Source organism: Simochromis diagramma, unplaced genomic scaffold (assembly GCF_900408965.1).
Source record: "Simochromis diagramma unplaced genomic scaffold, fSimDia1.1 OVJJ01000753.1, whole genome shotgun sequence".
Taxonomy (NCBI): domain Eukaryota; kingdom Metazoa; phylum Chordata; class Actinopteri; order Cichliformes; family Cichlidae; genus Simochromis; species Simochromis diagramma.
The window spans coordinates 24,174,005-24,191,723 of NW_024387523.1; the positions used below are offsets into that span (position 1 = coordinate 24,174,005).

General features: G+C 42.2%; 1 protein-coding gene across 1 annotated transcript; it reads right to left on the minus strand.

Annotated features, from left to right (window-relative positions):
- Positions 1-4,682: 4,682 nt before the first annotated feature.
- On the minus strand, positions 4,683-17,685 carry nsun2 (NOP2/Sun RNA methyltransferase 2). The gene is made up of 19 exons (XM_040020257.1): positions 17,432-17,685; positions 16,832-16,989; positions 16,518-16,622; positions 16,333-16,438; positions 16,133-16,204; positions 13,634-13,718; positions 13,329-13,521; positions 12,706-12,780; positions 12,413-12,543; positions 10,781-10,854; positions 10,552-10,682; positions 9,933-10,029; positions 9,554-9,771; positions 9,307-9,399; positions 9,086-9,221; positions 6,840-6,920; positions 6,229-6,367; positions 5,553-5,592; positions 4,683-5,415 (listed from the first exon to the last, which is right to left on the minus strand). The coding sequence occupies exons 1-19, from the start codon at positions 17,495-17,497 to the stop codon at positions 5,094-5,096; spliced, it is 2,322 nt and encodes a 773-aa protein (XP_039876191.1). The 5' UTR covers positions 17,498-17,685; the 3' UTR covers positions 4,683-5,093.
- Positions 17,686-17,719: the final 34 nt, after the last annotated feature.

The window sequence follows — 17,719 nt, forward strand, 5'->3', positions numbered from 1 at the left end:
GGTTGCTGCAATTCTGGCTCTTTGGAAGCAGAAGTGACCATATTTAGATAAGGTGGTGATGTGCTCGATTTTCAGCTACCAAGCTAGCTAGCATTACTGGCTAACAATCCCAATATGTGTTATTGTCGGTGGCCATTTTGTTTATTATTATTATTCCTCCGCTAACTAGTTTCACACCAGTTGCCATTCGTGCACTGCGTGCTTTTCTTCAGATTTGTGAAATTTTGTACAGTTCCTGAAATATTCTACTTTTTCTGTCGGTAGGTTGACATTGACTTTGAATAGAGAGACCAGCCTCTCTCAATTTTCTGCTGTGGGGGGAAATTGGGCCGATGTTCTCCCACACTGCTTACCCTACAGACACCGATGTCACACATCTTTCTTTTTTTCACTGTACTTTCTACTTTTTCTGTTACTTTTACTCAAATCTACAACCCTACAACCATTATTTTAGCCTCAAAATGTAGCTACAGTTGCCTTCTTTCACACAAACCCTTCCTCAGAAATATAGACTTTTTGAACAGAGCCATTTGTTTCAGAGGAATACCATCCTGTGCTCCCATTCAGTTCTTTTTTATTTCACCAACGTTTCATAAAATCATTCCATACAGTTGTTTGAAAAGGAGTAGGCAGAAGTATATACTTATTTAGCCCTACCCCCTCAGGTTTACATCCTCATCATCTAAATATGAACAACAAAAACGTATACAATGCCTTCAACTTAGAACATAACATCTCAAAAAAATATTTTCACATGTTCAACTAAAACTATATTTAGATTTGCTAATTTGCAGAAGAAAATAAACATGAGTTTGACTGCTGTCTTGGGTTAATTGCATTTTCTTCATTCTTATACTTATTTAATATTTCTTTTTTGAGTTTTATTTTAAACTGGTTTATATCACTACTGACCTTCATTTCTTCTTTTAACTCATTCCAGAATTTAACTCCCGCTATTGAAATAGACATCCTTTTCAATGTTGTTCTTACTCTTTGTAATTTTAAATTCCACTTCCCTCTAAAATTATACCTCCCTTCTCTTTCTAAGAAGCATTTACTTATTTCGATTGGGAGCATCCCTTTCCTTACCTTATATATTATTTGCACTGTTTTAAACTTCACCAGATCCTGGATTTTTATAGCTTGCGTCCTAATAAAGAGTGCATTTGTGTGAGCCCTATACCCCTCCTGATTTATTAGTCTAATGGCCCTTTTCTGCATTATGATTATAGTCTGAATATTACTTTTATATGTATTTCCCCAAACCTCTACACAATAACTCATGTATGGTAATAGCAAAGCACAATATAACATATACAATGTTTTCGTATCCAGAAATTGTTTTACTTTCCCCAAGACAGCAATGCCCCGTGCTAACTTTCCCCTCACATAAGTGATGTGTGATTTCCAACAGGCCTTTTGATCAATGATCACACCAAGAAAATTTATGGCATTAACCCTTTCTAGATATATATTATCGACACAAATTTCAATGTTAATGTTTTTCTTATAGTTTCCGAATAACATAAATTTTGTTTTATTTAAATTTAAGGACAATTTGTTTCTATCAAACCACTTCTTTAATATCTTTAACTCCTGTGTGATCACCTCCAAAACCTGTTGAAATTCCACACCTGAACAAAGTATATTGGTATCATCTGCAAAAATTACAAACTTCAGTATCTTCGATACTTTACAAATATCATTTATATACATAATAAACATTTTAGGACCTAATACTGATCCTTGAGGTACTCCACATTCAATATCCATCAATTTAGATTTAAACTCATTTATTTGTACATATTGCTGTCAATTCATCACATAGCTGTTCATCCAATCCAGTACCACACCCCTGAACCCATATTTTTCCAATTTGATTTTTAGAATTTCGTGGTCAACAGTATCAAATGCTTTTTTTTTAGATCTAGAAAGACTCCAAGTGCATACTTCTTGTTATCCATACATTCTGTTATTTCTTCCATTAAATCCATCAATGCCAAAACTGTTGATCTATTATTTCTAAACCCATACTGGCAATTTGCCAACAAATCATGTTTATCCACAAAGCTATCAAATCTTTTTAGAAATAGTTTTTCCAGTATCTTAGAAAACTGGGAGAGTACCGACACTGGTCTATAATTTGTAAAACAATGCCTTTCACCTGATTTATAAATGGGAATAATTTTTGCAACTTTCATTTTTTGTGGAAAAACCCCTTCCTGGAAAGACAAATTAAAAATATATTGTAGTGGTTTTACAATACCACCAATTACTCTCTTTACCATTACCATATCAATATCATGACAGTCAGTACTCATTTTGTTCTTAAGTCCACTGACAATATCATATATCTCCTTCTCTTCCACTGCTCTTAAAAACATTGAACTTGCATTCCTTTCAATGTTTCCTCCAGTCTCCCTTTCTATCATATCAACCTTTATTTCCGCAGCCAGTTTTGGCCCTATATTTACAAAAAATTCATTGAATCCATTTACTACTTCGTTCATTTTACTAATAGTATTTGTCCCTTCCATAAAATACCCAGGGTAGTCATTAGTCCTTGGTCCATTTTTTATTATACTATTTTATACCTTCCATATCCCTTTCATGCTATCTTTATTATCTTCTAACTTTTTGATGAAGTATTCTTTTTTACACGTTCTCATTATGTTAGTTAATTTATATTTCTTTTCAGATTCTGTAGTTCTCTTTTTAATGAATTCTCTATATTCTCCATTCACTCCCTGTTTAATTTTTCCAACCAGTTTTGGAGAGAAAGAAAATAAAACTCAGTTTTGAAGTTGCTCTCCTGACCTCAACTGAAGCACTAGACACACCAAAATCCACAGATGTGTAGAGCATCTTGACAGAATCACGTTCTGTTTGCAATAGGAGTGGAAAGCGCTTTTCTCATATATAAGTATTATTTGTGGATTGGTTGGCCTGTGTCTGGCCATAGTCCTGCTTCCTCCCCATAAGTGGCACACCTTCCACGCACTGATATGTGTTTTGTCACAAACTCTGTGTCGTTCACTGAGTGGCTCGGTGGGTAAACTGCTGCTTCACTTCTATTGAACTGAAGGTTGTAGGTTCAAGTATAGCATGAGCTGTTTTTCTTTTACTCGACATCGCACAATGTTCAGCATTTAAAAAAAACAAATCATACTGCTTTTGCAATGTCAGCCATTTACATTTATTGGGTACACCTGTTCTGTTTCTCATTATGAAATTACCTTATGATTAACAGAAACACACATCCAAGAAAATCACAGTCTGCAAGTAGCAACAATCCCACTGCAATTTCTCCAGCAATTGCAAATTCTAGTTAATAAATAAACTAAATAAATATTAGAAGTTCACATAACAAACATTTCAAACTTATGAAGAAGAGCATCTGCGACTGCATATATTGAACCTTAAAGCAGATGAGCTACAGCAGCAGAAGAGCATACCGAATACCACCAGACCCAAATTTACTAAGCCTGGTCTGATGAGTCTCAATTTCTGGTGCAACATTTGAAAGAATTTGGCGTAAACAACATGGTCAGACACGTGCAATCCTTTAGGACCACAATGTACCAGATAACCAGTACAAGGCTAAACATGTCCATCACTGATGTTCGGTACTTGAAAACAGGAGTCTGTGGGGACTGTTTCGCTTTGGCTGCCAATCTCAGTTTGGCTGTTTAGTTCTTAACATCTAACACCAGCTCCTATCCCATACTTGTCCCCTTTTACCACTGCAAACACTGTTATTACATACCCACAGCTTTAGGAAGTGACATGAAAGCTGCTCACCTGAAAGGTAATACCCAGCGCTCTGCACTTCAGAGGTCACAGATGAAAAAGAAGGGAAGAACGGATTAAGGACAGTTTGGAGCAGAAAACAAGAAGAGCGGAGGAGTGCAGGATGCTCTCAGTGGTCCCTCTGTTCTATCACCAGACAGAGGTAAGGGGGCTGGTTGTCATGCCAGCTGTTGTCATGGCAGCTGGACTGAGTAATAAACATAAGGAGGAAATGTCCAGCCAGCCAGTGAAGTGAAGGCGCCGTGGCAACCGCTGCCTGAAATGTGGTTTGATTTTGTGTTTGACCTTCGCTTTAAGAAGTGGACTTGTTGTTGAAACTCAGCATTGTGATGCATCAGTGTTTAAATACTTTTCTCAAATAATATTGAGACACATCTACAGGAGGCTTTTTGGTCATGTCATACACACTTTGTTTTTTTAACCATTTTGGACCAGAGTGAAATCCCACCCCCGCCTAACTTTTAATCTTATATAACCTTAAGGATTCTTTTCTCCACTCCATAAAATAAATGAATGTGTGTATCACCAAGGTTGCCACTATCAGATTTAATTTTGCACATCAGCCTGTAATCCAAATGTGGCTCCTTAAAACTGACAAGGTGGATGTGGTCATCTTTTATTTACAGTCTATGCCCCAGCCTCTGCGCCCTGTGTTCTACAACCATAGCTGGAAACTTGTTACTTGTTCATTTTTATTGTCTTTGATAGCTGGAAACCACAAGCATGTCACTGAAAGTAACTTACCTGCAAGAGTTTATTTAATATCCAACCTTCACCATCTACTTCTAACCAATCCCTGCTCAAGCACCCTTTTGCAGATCAGCAGGGCCGCATTAATCTTAAAGTGAAATCACTTGACTAGTGACACAGTGAACCTTTTAAGCATTTAATCAGCTTTGTACTTCTGCTTAATTACAGGTGTAAAAAATAAAACAGCAATTAATAGAAACCTCCTGAAATGTGAGCAATTGAATGAAATGGATCTGTTCCACTTATCGGTGGACTATATTTGTTAAAATGCAAAAAAAAAAAGTTTATAAAATAATATAAGCCATTTAACTAAAATGCTGACTCCTAGAGAGGCTCCAATAAATGAAAAATCCCACGGGAGTGCATCTCTGGGAGGGAATCCTTGTGCACTGGCAGTGTGGTGAGCAGAGGAACCCGTAGCGGTGCGTTACCCTCCTGTACCACGGCGTGTGGTTGTGGACCTGGTCAACAGCTCTTAAAGCTCCGATACGTCAGTCAGTCAGTCCTTTCTCATTACAATCACCTTCGCACTCTCAGCTACTCGTCTCTTTGTCACCACAGTCGGTCTTTGATTCTGATGATCCATTTTCGTTGCCGTTCTCCAAATCCACCTCTTTGTCTGCTGCTCTTTCCTCTTCCTGCTCTTCGTCCTTCTCTGCCGCATCCTCTGCTTCCTCCTTTCCGTCCTTTTCTCCATCACTCCGTTTCTGCCCGAGGCCCTGTTTGTCTCTGAAGACCTCCACACCTAACATTCGGAGGTAATGAAACCTCTCGTTGCGGGGGACGAATGCTCGGATGGACGTCTTTCCCCTCCAGCCACACAGCTGGATGGGACACTGAGGTTCCCCCGGGTTACTGAAAAATAAAGGACGATGGTGGGTCACACAGTTTAACCAACAACAAAAAAAAAAAAAAAAAAAAAAAAAAAAAAAAACAGGCTGTCACTTCAAAATGCAAACATCAGAAACACTAAAAACATGTTACAAGCTTACTTTGGGTTTGGGATGTACTTCAGCACAATGCTTCCCATTCCTGTGGAGAGAAAACTAAAGTTTTACAGGAAGTAGAAAGTGATACAACCTACCGTGACGTTAGGTTATACGGCAGGAAAACGTACATAAAATATGACCACTGACAGGTGACATGAGTAACACTGTGGGTGGGTGGGTGGGATATATTAGAGTGGAAGTGGGAATTTGGTCAAAGTTGATCTGTAAAAATATTTTTTTGATGAGAATTACAGATTCCATTTTCACTTTCATTTGTTGTCACTTATCTGCTGCTTCCTAACTTACATCATTTCCATTGGGAAGAAAAAAAAAATATTACATCATAAAAATCATACTTAAAGGTCGACAGTAAAACTCAGTTGTGAACTCAACAGGGTCAAAATGAACCAGTGAATCACTGTTTTCCTGCTGGTGTCGCCTCCTGAATCGGAGCATGGATGGGATTCTCGAGCACGACCCTAAAACTTCAGCCACGCCGAGTGACTTAAAATGTGTCGAGGAACAAAAATAACTGCGTTCTCAGAGTGATCCGACCCACCCAAACTGAATGTCCCGTGATTTAATACGCTGACGCCATAAATGTATATCTAAGGCAATTTAAAGACCAGTGTGCACCCTGGATATATTTTCCCCGAACACACACAGTTGGAGAGCATACCAATTTTCTGGGCCTGTGCATGTGCTTCATCCTCCAGCTTGCTGAGGTAGGGGTTCTCCTGGGTCAGCAGCACTTTGATGTCCTCCACACTCACCCTAATGATCCTGGAGCGTATGTATGGCTGCAGAGTGTAAATACCCTGGTAGGACAGAAAGTACATGTGGCTGACAATCGGCACAAAGAAACTCTTTCCAGTTACACGCAGCATATAAAATGAATTCATTATCAACTCGTTTGAGTGTGAAATCGGCCGTCTGGCTCACTTGTTATTCGGCTACAGCTCTGCGTTGGCCACAGTAAAGACAGCAGGAAGGATTTCTTGCATATTTGAACATTAAATTAAATGTATTATAACCTCAAAGTATATTTAAGTTGATAAAATAATAGAACTATAAAGTTTTTGTGCATCACGTCACTGATGAATGACTGAACAGTCTCCAAATCATGCAGCTTTTAGTCAAGATGATAGCCAAAGAACAAATGGAAACACAGATTTATATACAGGACTGAACTGTGACTGCCTGAAAACTGTGTGTGTGTGTGTGTGTGTGTGTGTGTGTGTGTGTGTGTGTGTGTGTGTGTGTGTGTGTGTGTGTGTGTGTGTGTGTTACCTCCTGAGCCAGTCTAAAGGCACAGCCAAACTCCTCTCCTTCACTATTGCGAGACCACACCTTCACCCCCGTGTTTATGACCTGAGAGACAAAAAACAGAGTGCAATGAACCACGTCCATATAAAAACACCACACTGAAATAAACAGAAAAAAAGGGACAGGTTATTTAAATTCCAATCAGTGACTAATTATGTTTCTTGTAGCTTTCCTGGTGATGCAATTGTAATTACACTGAACTCTCTTCCTCCAGGCAACGACTGTACAAGACATCGGCACACAGCCCAGCCGGTCTCTGGTGTCCCAGCAGGTGTGGGAGCAACTGTGTCAGTGATTTGCATAGTAAGAACTCTACCACACACATGCTGTTCTTTTTATAAGGGAACTAAAGTCAATTTAATGAGACTACTAAGGTAAAGGTGATCCGCAAGGCTTCAATCATCAGGCCTAGAGACTGGTCGGCAACCCCTTGGCAACTGATTGACGAGTAGTTGCTGGAGGTTGCAAAGATACTGGCGCACCAAAAACCTCATCATTGCTTTGATCACTAGCAGACTGCTGCTGTCACCTGTAGTTTGCATAGAAGACGCCAACTTGTATGCAAACACTCATGTTTTACTCTCAGAGCTGACGTGAAACTTGAACAAAACTGGAAACAGAAAATGTTGCCAGTCTCTAGGCTTGTTTTTCACCAAGGTGCAATCAGCGCTCAGGTTTTCCTGTGGTGCTGTTTACATGTCAGGATTATTTTGGTGTGAGCTGAACATTATTGGAGATGCCTGCTGTAGAAATGTTTGCCTTCTCTTGAACATAATGGAGCCAGAGGCCTGTATAGTAAAGCGAGGCTGTGAAGGTGATTCACCTCTTAGCAGGATATATCACGACCGTAACTTTATGTTCCAGATAAGAGGGCTGCAAGTACAAAATAACCATCTACTCCCTAATCGGTCCTCTAGAAAATAGTCCCCTCATTCCTGGAAGACTCCTCAGACTTCTGTGTACAGTGAGCCTAAAAGCCTTAGTCTAAAGACCCGATGCCAACACAGGTCCTACTTACCAATTAGAAACATGTTCTGATGTTTATTTTTTAATTTCTCAGACCATTTAGCGCCCGCTGAAAGAATGAGGCTGAATTTCTTTCAGCTGGTCTTACACACCATTACAATGCACTGAGCATCTCATTAACTCAGTGAAACACACAGCTGTAATTTTAGTCGGATACTTTGTGTCTTAATGATGGTGTTCTGAAATCTTTACATACACTTTTTCTTTTGTTGCCAGATTTAATTCCTGGTTTTAAACAGATACTTTATAATCATGCTTTTCTAGTTTTACTGACCACTCAAAGCCTTAAGTATACAAACACTAATACATGCTTTTAAAATGAAATAGGCCTACAGATTATGCATGTTTTTTTCCTACCACACATACACAAATGGCCTGGTATTTATACAGTGCGTTTTTCTTTTCTTTTTTTTAAATCTTCCATCACTACACTGGACCATATTCACCCATTTTTATCCATCACATACACACCAACACACCTGGATATCTGAATGACAGCAATCTGGGTTTCAGCATCTTGTCCAACAACATCTAACCCGGCCTTCACGAGACACATTGACACAGCAATCAACAGACACCCTCCGCATTTTTCACTGGTCATATACTGCACTACATGACAGGTTAGGTGAAGGCACTCCACACCACACACGGACTGTCATTTACTCCCACTATGTTAATGTAGACGTTTCTGCACACGATCGCTCCAGAACTGAGCAACTCGTAACACATTTAAATGGATAAACAGGACAACAAACCAGAGGAAAAATATGAAAATTAAGATCTTGAGGTTTCCGGTTCCTTTAAGACAAAGTGACTAAAAATTGAGAAACAACAAACACCGGGGAGAACAAAGAGCCCGAGTCCCCACAATGCCACCTGTGCAGGTCCTGCAGGGTGGAGGACCAGAGGGATTTGGGAAAGGAGAGGCTCCCATCTGTTTAAGCTGCTTCCCTCACACAGAGACAAACACACAAAAAGAACGGAAAAATAACAACAACACAACCAACCAAACAAATGAATCAATGTAAAGCCCATAAATCAGCACTTAGGTAAACATAATGCTTCTTCCTCCAGAGGATCGATACTCGATACAATGTCTCCAGGACATAACTGATTATGGATTGGCTGTATCAATTTTCAAAAACACAAATGTTTCATCTTCATTATCAAACACGTGTGCCTACCTTCATGCGTTCGCTGTTATTGAGCAGGACATTACGGAGCTCTTTGGACACCATGTACAAGTTCCTCTTCTTGCCCTCATGGGTCCGAGTCAGGACGTTGAGTTTGGGGAAGTCGGGAGACAGATCATAGAAAGACCTAGAGGAAAACAGGAAACACGCATTTATGCTGCAGAAAAATGTTGAAAACACCTATTTTACATTGAAGACAAGGGTGCACTTACTGTATGGTGGTGAAGACGGGGTCATCATCACTTAAGAACACAAAGGGGTCTTCTTTATATCCAAACAGCCTCATCTTCTTTGAGGGTGGAGGCCTGAAAAAGGGCAGATACAAAATGTTTACTTACATTTTAAAGAGCTTGCTTGTGGGTCCAAAACTGCTTTTGTTTTGTTTTTTTTATCTGTATTTATAACCAGTTAAGAGTCATAAGTTTCCATTTATTAGTTCATGAGCTCAGTGCGACTCACCCACACATCCCCTCTGGTTTAGCACCGGCATCCTGACCCACAGAAGCTCCTTCGGGCGTCTCATCTGCCTCCTTGTCCACTTTTTCCTCTTGGCTGTTCCTCTCCACCTTCTCAGTGGAACCTTCAGGGGGGAGATGTGGAGTGTCTCCTGGTGACGGAGCCTCCTTGGAGCTGCCGGTTTGGGCAGCTGAGCTCGACAGCTTGGAGTCTTTCCTCAGCTGGTGATGGAAGAGGAGGAGAGTGAACGGACAAAGAAAAAACAGAGGAAGCTCCAGGTGTGGTTAATAACCTGACCAGGTGGGCGAGGTTGGGTGAGGTGAAGCACGTGGGGTGGGGGGCAGAAGGGGGGCATCGTGTGTGAGTGTTTAAGATGAAGTACCTTAGGATATCTTTTGTTCCAAGGCATCGGGGCTTTCTTCACCAGCACAGCCACAAAGAAACCTCCAGTGTTCTGGTGATGTGGCAGAATCCTCATACTGCCATAAAACACACACACAGAAAAAAATTAATTTAAAATAAATAAATAAATCACAGCTTGGGGTTTGATAGAGCCCCCTGCTGTGAAGACAGCATGTGGGAAAAGAAAAAGCGCCTTAATCAGCATGTGACAACAGCTCCCTCTGCTGCCAATATCAAGTCATTGTGAGCACTGACGCTTAAACATGACATCATCCTCCGTAATGTGAGGTTGGCAGGTGCGCCTGCATCTACTGCACACTGGATGTAAGTTCAAAAAGCACAGTTTACGGTGGTGAGAGGTGACGTGTAGGATGCTCTCTACTGTACTCCAATTCTGTAAAATGAAATTCGGTATTTTAACGATTCTTGAAAGAAATCAGCCAAAACAAAGCAGGCTAACAGAAACGTTTTAAGGACACTTGTCATGCCAAGATTGAACACTTTAATAAGCCATTTCACACTATTTTTAAGAGAACACCTTCAATTCTAAAACGCATTAGCATGGACCTGCATCTGTTTGTCTGGGACTGCTCACTTACCATCTCTCCAGATGAAAGCTTGCCAGTTTCTCTGGGTCTTTTTGCGGGAACATGGTGGGTCGGATCTGCGTATGACGACTACTCGGGACCTCGGACCAGTCCGTGTACCACTGGCCTTCTTTAGTCATCAGCTACAAAGAAACAGAAATAGTCTGGATACAGATCTACAATTCAAAAGTAACGACTGGCATTAAATAAATAAATAAATAAATAAAATAAAATCCAGTACCTTCCAGGAAGTGACCCCAGGCATCCACTTCAGCCCCGGCAGGTCAGCTGAGCAGTCAGCCAGCTCCAACGCTCCTGGTAACATGAAGCAAGAGAGCAGCCAGTCTTTATAAGATATGACATTTACACATAACTTTCATAAAACACAAAGTGAAATATTTAGCCTGTTGAAAATTGAAGAGCTGAGGTGTAGCTGCTGACACTGACAGATCATTTCCTGTGGATCTGACATGGATGAACTTTAGGGAATGTCCACGCTCATGTATCATCTCAGGTTATGACAGCATAATTACATATTACCATGTCCAACACACAACTGAATGCAAGGTATCCTGTCATGTCAGACTGAATGCAAGAGAAAAACGGTAGTTTGATTACAGACTGTATTAAATGATGGACAAGCCACAGTGAAAAATTTGGTTTGTGGAACTGCGAGTTTGCCACTAAACCATCCCATCTTGGTGTTTGGATGGAGATGATCTGACTATGAATTGCTCTTACAGTAGCAACCACAGATGCCACCAGAACTGATATCTCAAACAGCCACTTGTCAATAACAAGGTAAACATAGTCTAAATGATCTCCTGCTCTTAATCTAAATTTGTCAAGTAAACTTTTTCATCTCTGCTATATACAGTACAGTATATAGAGAGCCGAGACGACAAGGCTTCAGCTCCATTCAGTGGAAAAGAACAATAAATATAGGAAGAGTAAGAATAAATATACAGTTTAGGACTAAGATAAGGAGAGTAAATATGCACTTTGAGGTAAAAAGGCTTAATAACAGTCTAAAATTTACAACTGAAATTTAAAGTGACCTTGAAGTGGTTTAAAATGACCAACATAGCAGCTTTACAGTTTACAGTATGAATAAATAAAAGAATTCCTCGGTCGGGAAACCAAACAAAACAACATCTACGCCGTAGAAAAAAGAAAGAAAAAAACAAAAAACCACTGTATTTTGCTGGAGCGCTATCAGCCGCTGCCTGCTCATGGCACCGCCGGAAGTACCATTTGACTTTAATTTACAAGATTCAGTTTAGAAAAGGAAATTTTAAAAAAAAGGGGGGCACACTGGATTTACAAAAATGAAAAATGTGCCACCTTAAACTTGGTCAAAATTGTCAATGCTTTCTAATATTTAAGGAAATCTTAGAGATAACTTTGCAAGAGGGACTGTAGTCTAAATCTGACTGTGTGTGAGCGGCTGACTTGGGTTTCAGTGTCTAAACACAATTTACGATGAATATTTGTCAATTTTTCTGTCACAAACCTAAGTACAAGTCATTGAGCCTCATTTACTAAAAGTGTGTAAACAAATGTCTGGATCCACCCAATTTATATCATCACCAATTTCTCTTCTTCACCTGGATGTAAACGTGTTTCCTTAGTATGCAAATTGTATGAAGATCCACAAGGTTGTTGTTTCATATCGACTCAAATTTTGTGCACGAACTCATTTTTTGTCCACAGTAAGAACGATTCCACACAAATATTAGTAAATGAGGCCATTGTTTTATTATCAAACCCTGCTCCACAGCAACAGGAGTTAAAAGTAAGAAGCATGAAACAGCTAAAACATTAATATGAATGCTGACCTCTTACTGTGTGACCCAGAATGTGTGTTTGTTACCTTCACTTTTTTCCAGCAGTGCTGCTATGACAGCCTCGTCCTCTATGGGGTTGAGTGAACAGGTGGAGTAGACCATCCTCCCTCCCACAGCCAGCTGTTCCACACCACGCACAGCGATACGCAGCTGGAGCCTGGTGAAAACACACGTGTGCGCTCTGTAATCCTGCCAACGTTTTAAATTAAGACCAAAAGCGACACACTCCATTCCCTTGCTGTTTAGTCAATTTGGTGTACCACACGACTGCATTCCTGTGTTGTAGCTTAGGTGTGAGCGCGCACTCTCCTCCACTCACCCGTGGAGATGCAGGCTGTTGCTGGTCGTCCATTTCTTCCACACGTCTATGTTCTTCCTCATGGTGCCATCCCCACTGCAGAGCACAGAGCAGCAACAGTCAGAACACCCACCTCGTCTTGGCCCGAGGCGATGAAACCTCCACGGAGCCTTTTTTCAACTTGTCATGGGGCAAATAAAATGTCTGCGAAGCACAAACTGTCTGCTTCTGTCTTCATTACTGCTTTTCCTCCCCTCCACGCCTCTCCCCTCCCTACGTTGTCTTTGGCAGGAGACTCCTGGCTTCAGCACTACAGCTGCCCAAACTCAGGCAGCATTTGCAAACCGGGGCAGTTCTGCTTTGGCCACAAAATGATGCTAAATTTCAAGAGATGAAAGATGTGGACAAATGTTTTACCACCCTACTGAAACCTGAAGGTCGCAAAGACACTAACAGCAACGTATGAGGACGGTGCATTTGATGGAGAGTGTGGTACGTCATCTACATCTGCCTCATAAAATCTGCTTTCCTGTCAAACACCCACACATAAATCAGAGCTTACTGATCATTCACTGTTTTAGCAGCTTCATAACCCCAACTCTCTGCATGAGCGATGCAGACATGTAGCGGATACGTCTGCTGACCTGCAGGGCACATCACACAGGATGCGGTCATAGAAGAGGACGTCCTTCTTGCCATTGGAGTTGATCTCCAGGGTGGGGATGCAGGAGGCGTCGTGGTTCACCACCATGATACAGGGGCTGTTGAGCCGCTTGGCTTGGTGCACGAGCAAGTAGCACCGCTTATTGTCCACGTCATTTGCAATGACAAAGCCCTCTGAAAGGTGGAGATCAGGTTTGAACTTATATACACTATTAATGCAAGAGAATCTTGGGATTTTTTTTGCAATTTAAAGACACAAAACATGGATTTCTTCCAGTTTTCCTACCTGGAAACGGCACATCCATGTCAGCATGAAGCATCTCAATCAGCTGGGCTGTCTTCGACCCTGGAGCTGCACACATGTCCAGGATCTGCATAGAAACTCTCTTTTTAAACTTTGATGCCACTTTATTGTTACCAACACAGACTCCTGTGGGAGGACAATAAGTTCACGGTCGCTGAAGGACATTTGGCAGAGTGTAGTCTCTGCTAATCAGTTGTTCCTGTCCTGTGTTTTCCCATCTGACTGGCTCCCTAGCAAAACTGCTTTTGTGGCAGAACTCAACACAGACTTCAGCTGCCTCGTCCCACGGAGGAACCGACTCCAACTCAGTTGTCTTGCTTTTCTGCTGGTAACAGTCAGCCTTCTACTCTGGAGATCCCCTGTGAGCAAGAGGACCAATGTAACCAGAACCCGGAGTGGGTGGAGAACTGGTTCGTGTGCCGACACACTGAGCTAATCGAGACTGTGGAACAAGGACAGAACAGCTAGATCTGACTGAGGATGAGAAATAGCTAACTATATTGCAGTTATCGTAACACAAATTAACTGGGATATAAAATATTTGTCGGGAATAAACTGTCCTTCATCTCAGGACTTCACACCTCTCACCTCCCAGCCATCACACACACCCCCGGCTTCTGTGGACTCCAACATACACACCCCTCCCCCAAAATCCACTCTTTCTATCTCAGCACTTCAAGTGAGGAACGAGCTTCGCAAGATCAAGGTGCAGAAGGCTGCAGGTCCAGATGGCGTCAGCTCCAGGCTCCTGAGATGCTGCGCAGATGAACTGTGTGGCATCCTAGGTTATCTGTTCAACCTGAGCCTGTAACTGGGGAAAGTTCCACAGCTGTGGAAGACCTCCTGTGTGGTACCGGTACCAAAGACCTCCCATCCCAAGGACCTCAGCAGCTACAGGCCGGTAGCCCTGACATCTCATCTGATGAAGACCCTCGAGAGGTTGGTTCTAAACCATCTGCGCCCCCTGGTGAGGTCTTCATTGGATCCACTGCAGTTTGCTTACCAGCCTGGCATTGGGGTGGAGGACGCCATCATCTACCTCCTGCACCGAGCTCTGACTCACCTGGAGAAGCCTGGAAGCACTGTGAGGATCATGTTCTTTGATTTCTCCAGTGCTTTCAACACCATCCAGCCACGACTTCTGAGAGACAAGCTGGAGCTATCGGGAGTGGACCACCACATGTCCCAGTGGATACTAGACTACCTCACAGAACGTCCACAGTATGTGAGGACACAGGGCTGTGTCGCTGGTCTGCAGTACGGGGGCCCCACGGGGAACTGTGCTGGCACCGTTCCTCTTCACCCTCTACACTGCAGACTTCTCCATCCACTCCCCACGCTGCCACCTACAGAAGTTCTCTGGCGACTCTGCCATAGTCGCCTCATCACAGGTGAGGACGACTCAGAGCACAGACAGTGGACTCTGGACTTTGTGGACTGGTGTCAGCAGAACCACCTGCTGATCAACGCCGGGAAAACCAAGGAGTTGGTGGTGGACTTCCGGAGACGCAGACCCACCACACTGACAGCGGTGAACATCCAGGGAGTGGACATTGAGCTAGTGGACTCTTATAGGTACCTGGGTGTTCACCTGAATAATAAACTGGACTGGAGCCACAACACTGATGCTCTTTACAGGAAGGGTCAGAGCAGACTCTACCTGCTGAGGCGGCTGAGGTCATTTGGAGTCCAGGGAGCGCTTTTAAAGACCTTCTATGACTCTGTGGTGGCATCTGTCATTTTTTACAGTGTTGTATGTTGGAGCAGTAGTTTATCGGCAGCTGAGAGGAAGAGGTTGGATAACCACATCAGGAAGGCCAGCTCTGTTCTGGGATGCACCCTGGACCCAGTGCAGGTGGTGGAGACAGAAGGACTGTGGCCAAAATAACATCTCTGATGGACAGAGTCTCCCACCCCATCCATGTAGATGTTGCTGAACTGCAGAGCTGCTTCAGTGACAGACTGCTGCATCCTCGATGCATGAAGGAGCATTTCTGCAGGTCCTTCCTCCCTGCAGCTGTCAGACTGCACAATCAGAACTGCTCCCAACAAACATAGATGTTTACATCTGCGCTATAACTGCAATAAGTTAATTAAGCGATTCGCACTACAACCTGCTTTGCCTCTTATCTGTAGTTATTTTTATTTAATTTAATAACTGTACAGTACTCTCTGTATATAGTAACCACTGTCCTTGATGTAAATATGTAAGAAAAATTGTGTATGTTTCTGTTCCGTGTCCTGTGTACTGTTTGTTTGTATATGTGTCTTTTTGGCTGCTGTTACAACCAAATTTCCCCTTGTGGGAAAATTAATTAAAGGATTATTCTAAACTCATAAGGGCCTAAGATTTTATTTATGAAACCATGTTCATCTGATTTATGCACACACCCCTCACCAGCACAGAGGGTAAATTTGCACACGAGTTTAAAACAGAGAAAAAGTTCAATTGCATTAAGTATAATAAAACTGTGCTTTTACCTTGTGATGGGGCTCAATCTTCAGAAGTAGAGGAGGGATCATGCTGACAGCTTCTTGTCGGCTGATGTTGCCCTGCGAGGACAAACAAAAGGAATGTCAGTCTCTCCACTTCTTTACCAACTTCCTGACATGTTTTGGGGTTTTTTAACCCCCTTCCACTGGTAACACAAATGTGATCTTTGGGATTGTGACTGACTCACCGACTCTGTCTCGCTGACCAAAAACTGGTGGAACTTCTCCAGCAGGGGAGACTTCCTTATGATCTTCCTGCTCATGTTGGTGTGCCAGGCCTGCTCATCAGGGTACCTGAAGAGGACAGTCCACAATCTGGTTTTAATTTGAATCAGTGCATCTTTTTAGTCTTGGGGAAAACATGATATATTACCAGCTGAGAGGCTGCGGAGCTTCGATCTTCTGACCATCGATTTCCAGCTCCTGAATATCCTTGAAATATTTTTCCTTCAGACAATGAAGGATCTCCTTGGCATGGCTGGAAAAGGAAATTAGTAGCATTTACATTAGGGATCTAATATTTCTCCTTATAAATGTAATTAATGATTAAGCATTTTCACCTTGTAATTAAAAGTGGAATTTCCATGAAAAAGTTCAGAACAACCTACAAAGGGGCACATACGTTCCAATAACAACCTCCTACATGGCGTTAAGCATGAGCCCAAGTTGTAGATCTGTCCAGCTCACCTCTTGTATCCAGTGATGCGGATGGTTGCTGGCAGAGGTTCCCTCATTGCTTCCATGAACTGTTCAAACTCCCCCTCAGGTACCAGACCTAGCTCCTTATAGTAGTTCTCAAACAGCTTGTTCTCCTTGATAATGTCAGCATACCCAGCTCCCCAACCCTGGGACAAACAAATATGTTCATGCAAACTAACAGGAGACAAAATTGCTACACTGAATGTCGTTTGATAAAATCAAATTTAAACTTTACTTGCTTATAATTATGCGTAACAGCCTGAACAACATACCATACGATCTGTTACATTTAACTCTGGTGTCGTGCTGAATTTGGCCTATAGTACAACAAGCTGTTCACATATATAAAGATATACAGATCTTTGTTCAAAAAAAAAAGGGGGGGGGGGGGGGATGGTGGTCACACATGGCTTTGAAAACAGCACGGTAACCAGCAGCAGTTTATATCTGCTACTTTCAGTAAAGGTAACAGATATAAATTATCCCTGCAGTCGCTTCCTTTCTGCAGTTACTTTATTTAAACATTCATGTGCGGCGTGGCTAAACACAAACACTAGCTAGTTTGTCTGGAGCAGGAGTTTTACTTACAGCGGTGTCTCTGTTGTCCCTGCCAGCATTCTGGTTTTTCTGCCGCTGTCTGCTTCTTTTCCCCATGTTGGAATAGCAGACAACTCTGGAGAAAAGTCTGCGGAACAACGTGGTGACTGGACGCGAGCAAAACAGAGCTGTTGCTCAGCTAAAGTGTAAACGTGCAAGGCGCCTGATGATGGACAGGCTGTGTATCCACGGAACGTGCTGCTCTGACGCACGTGAATGAGGACCCCTTGAGGTGGCCGCAAAATCTGCCTGAAAGAAAGCAGAAACGCTTCAACGAGC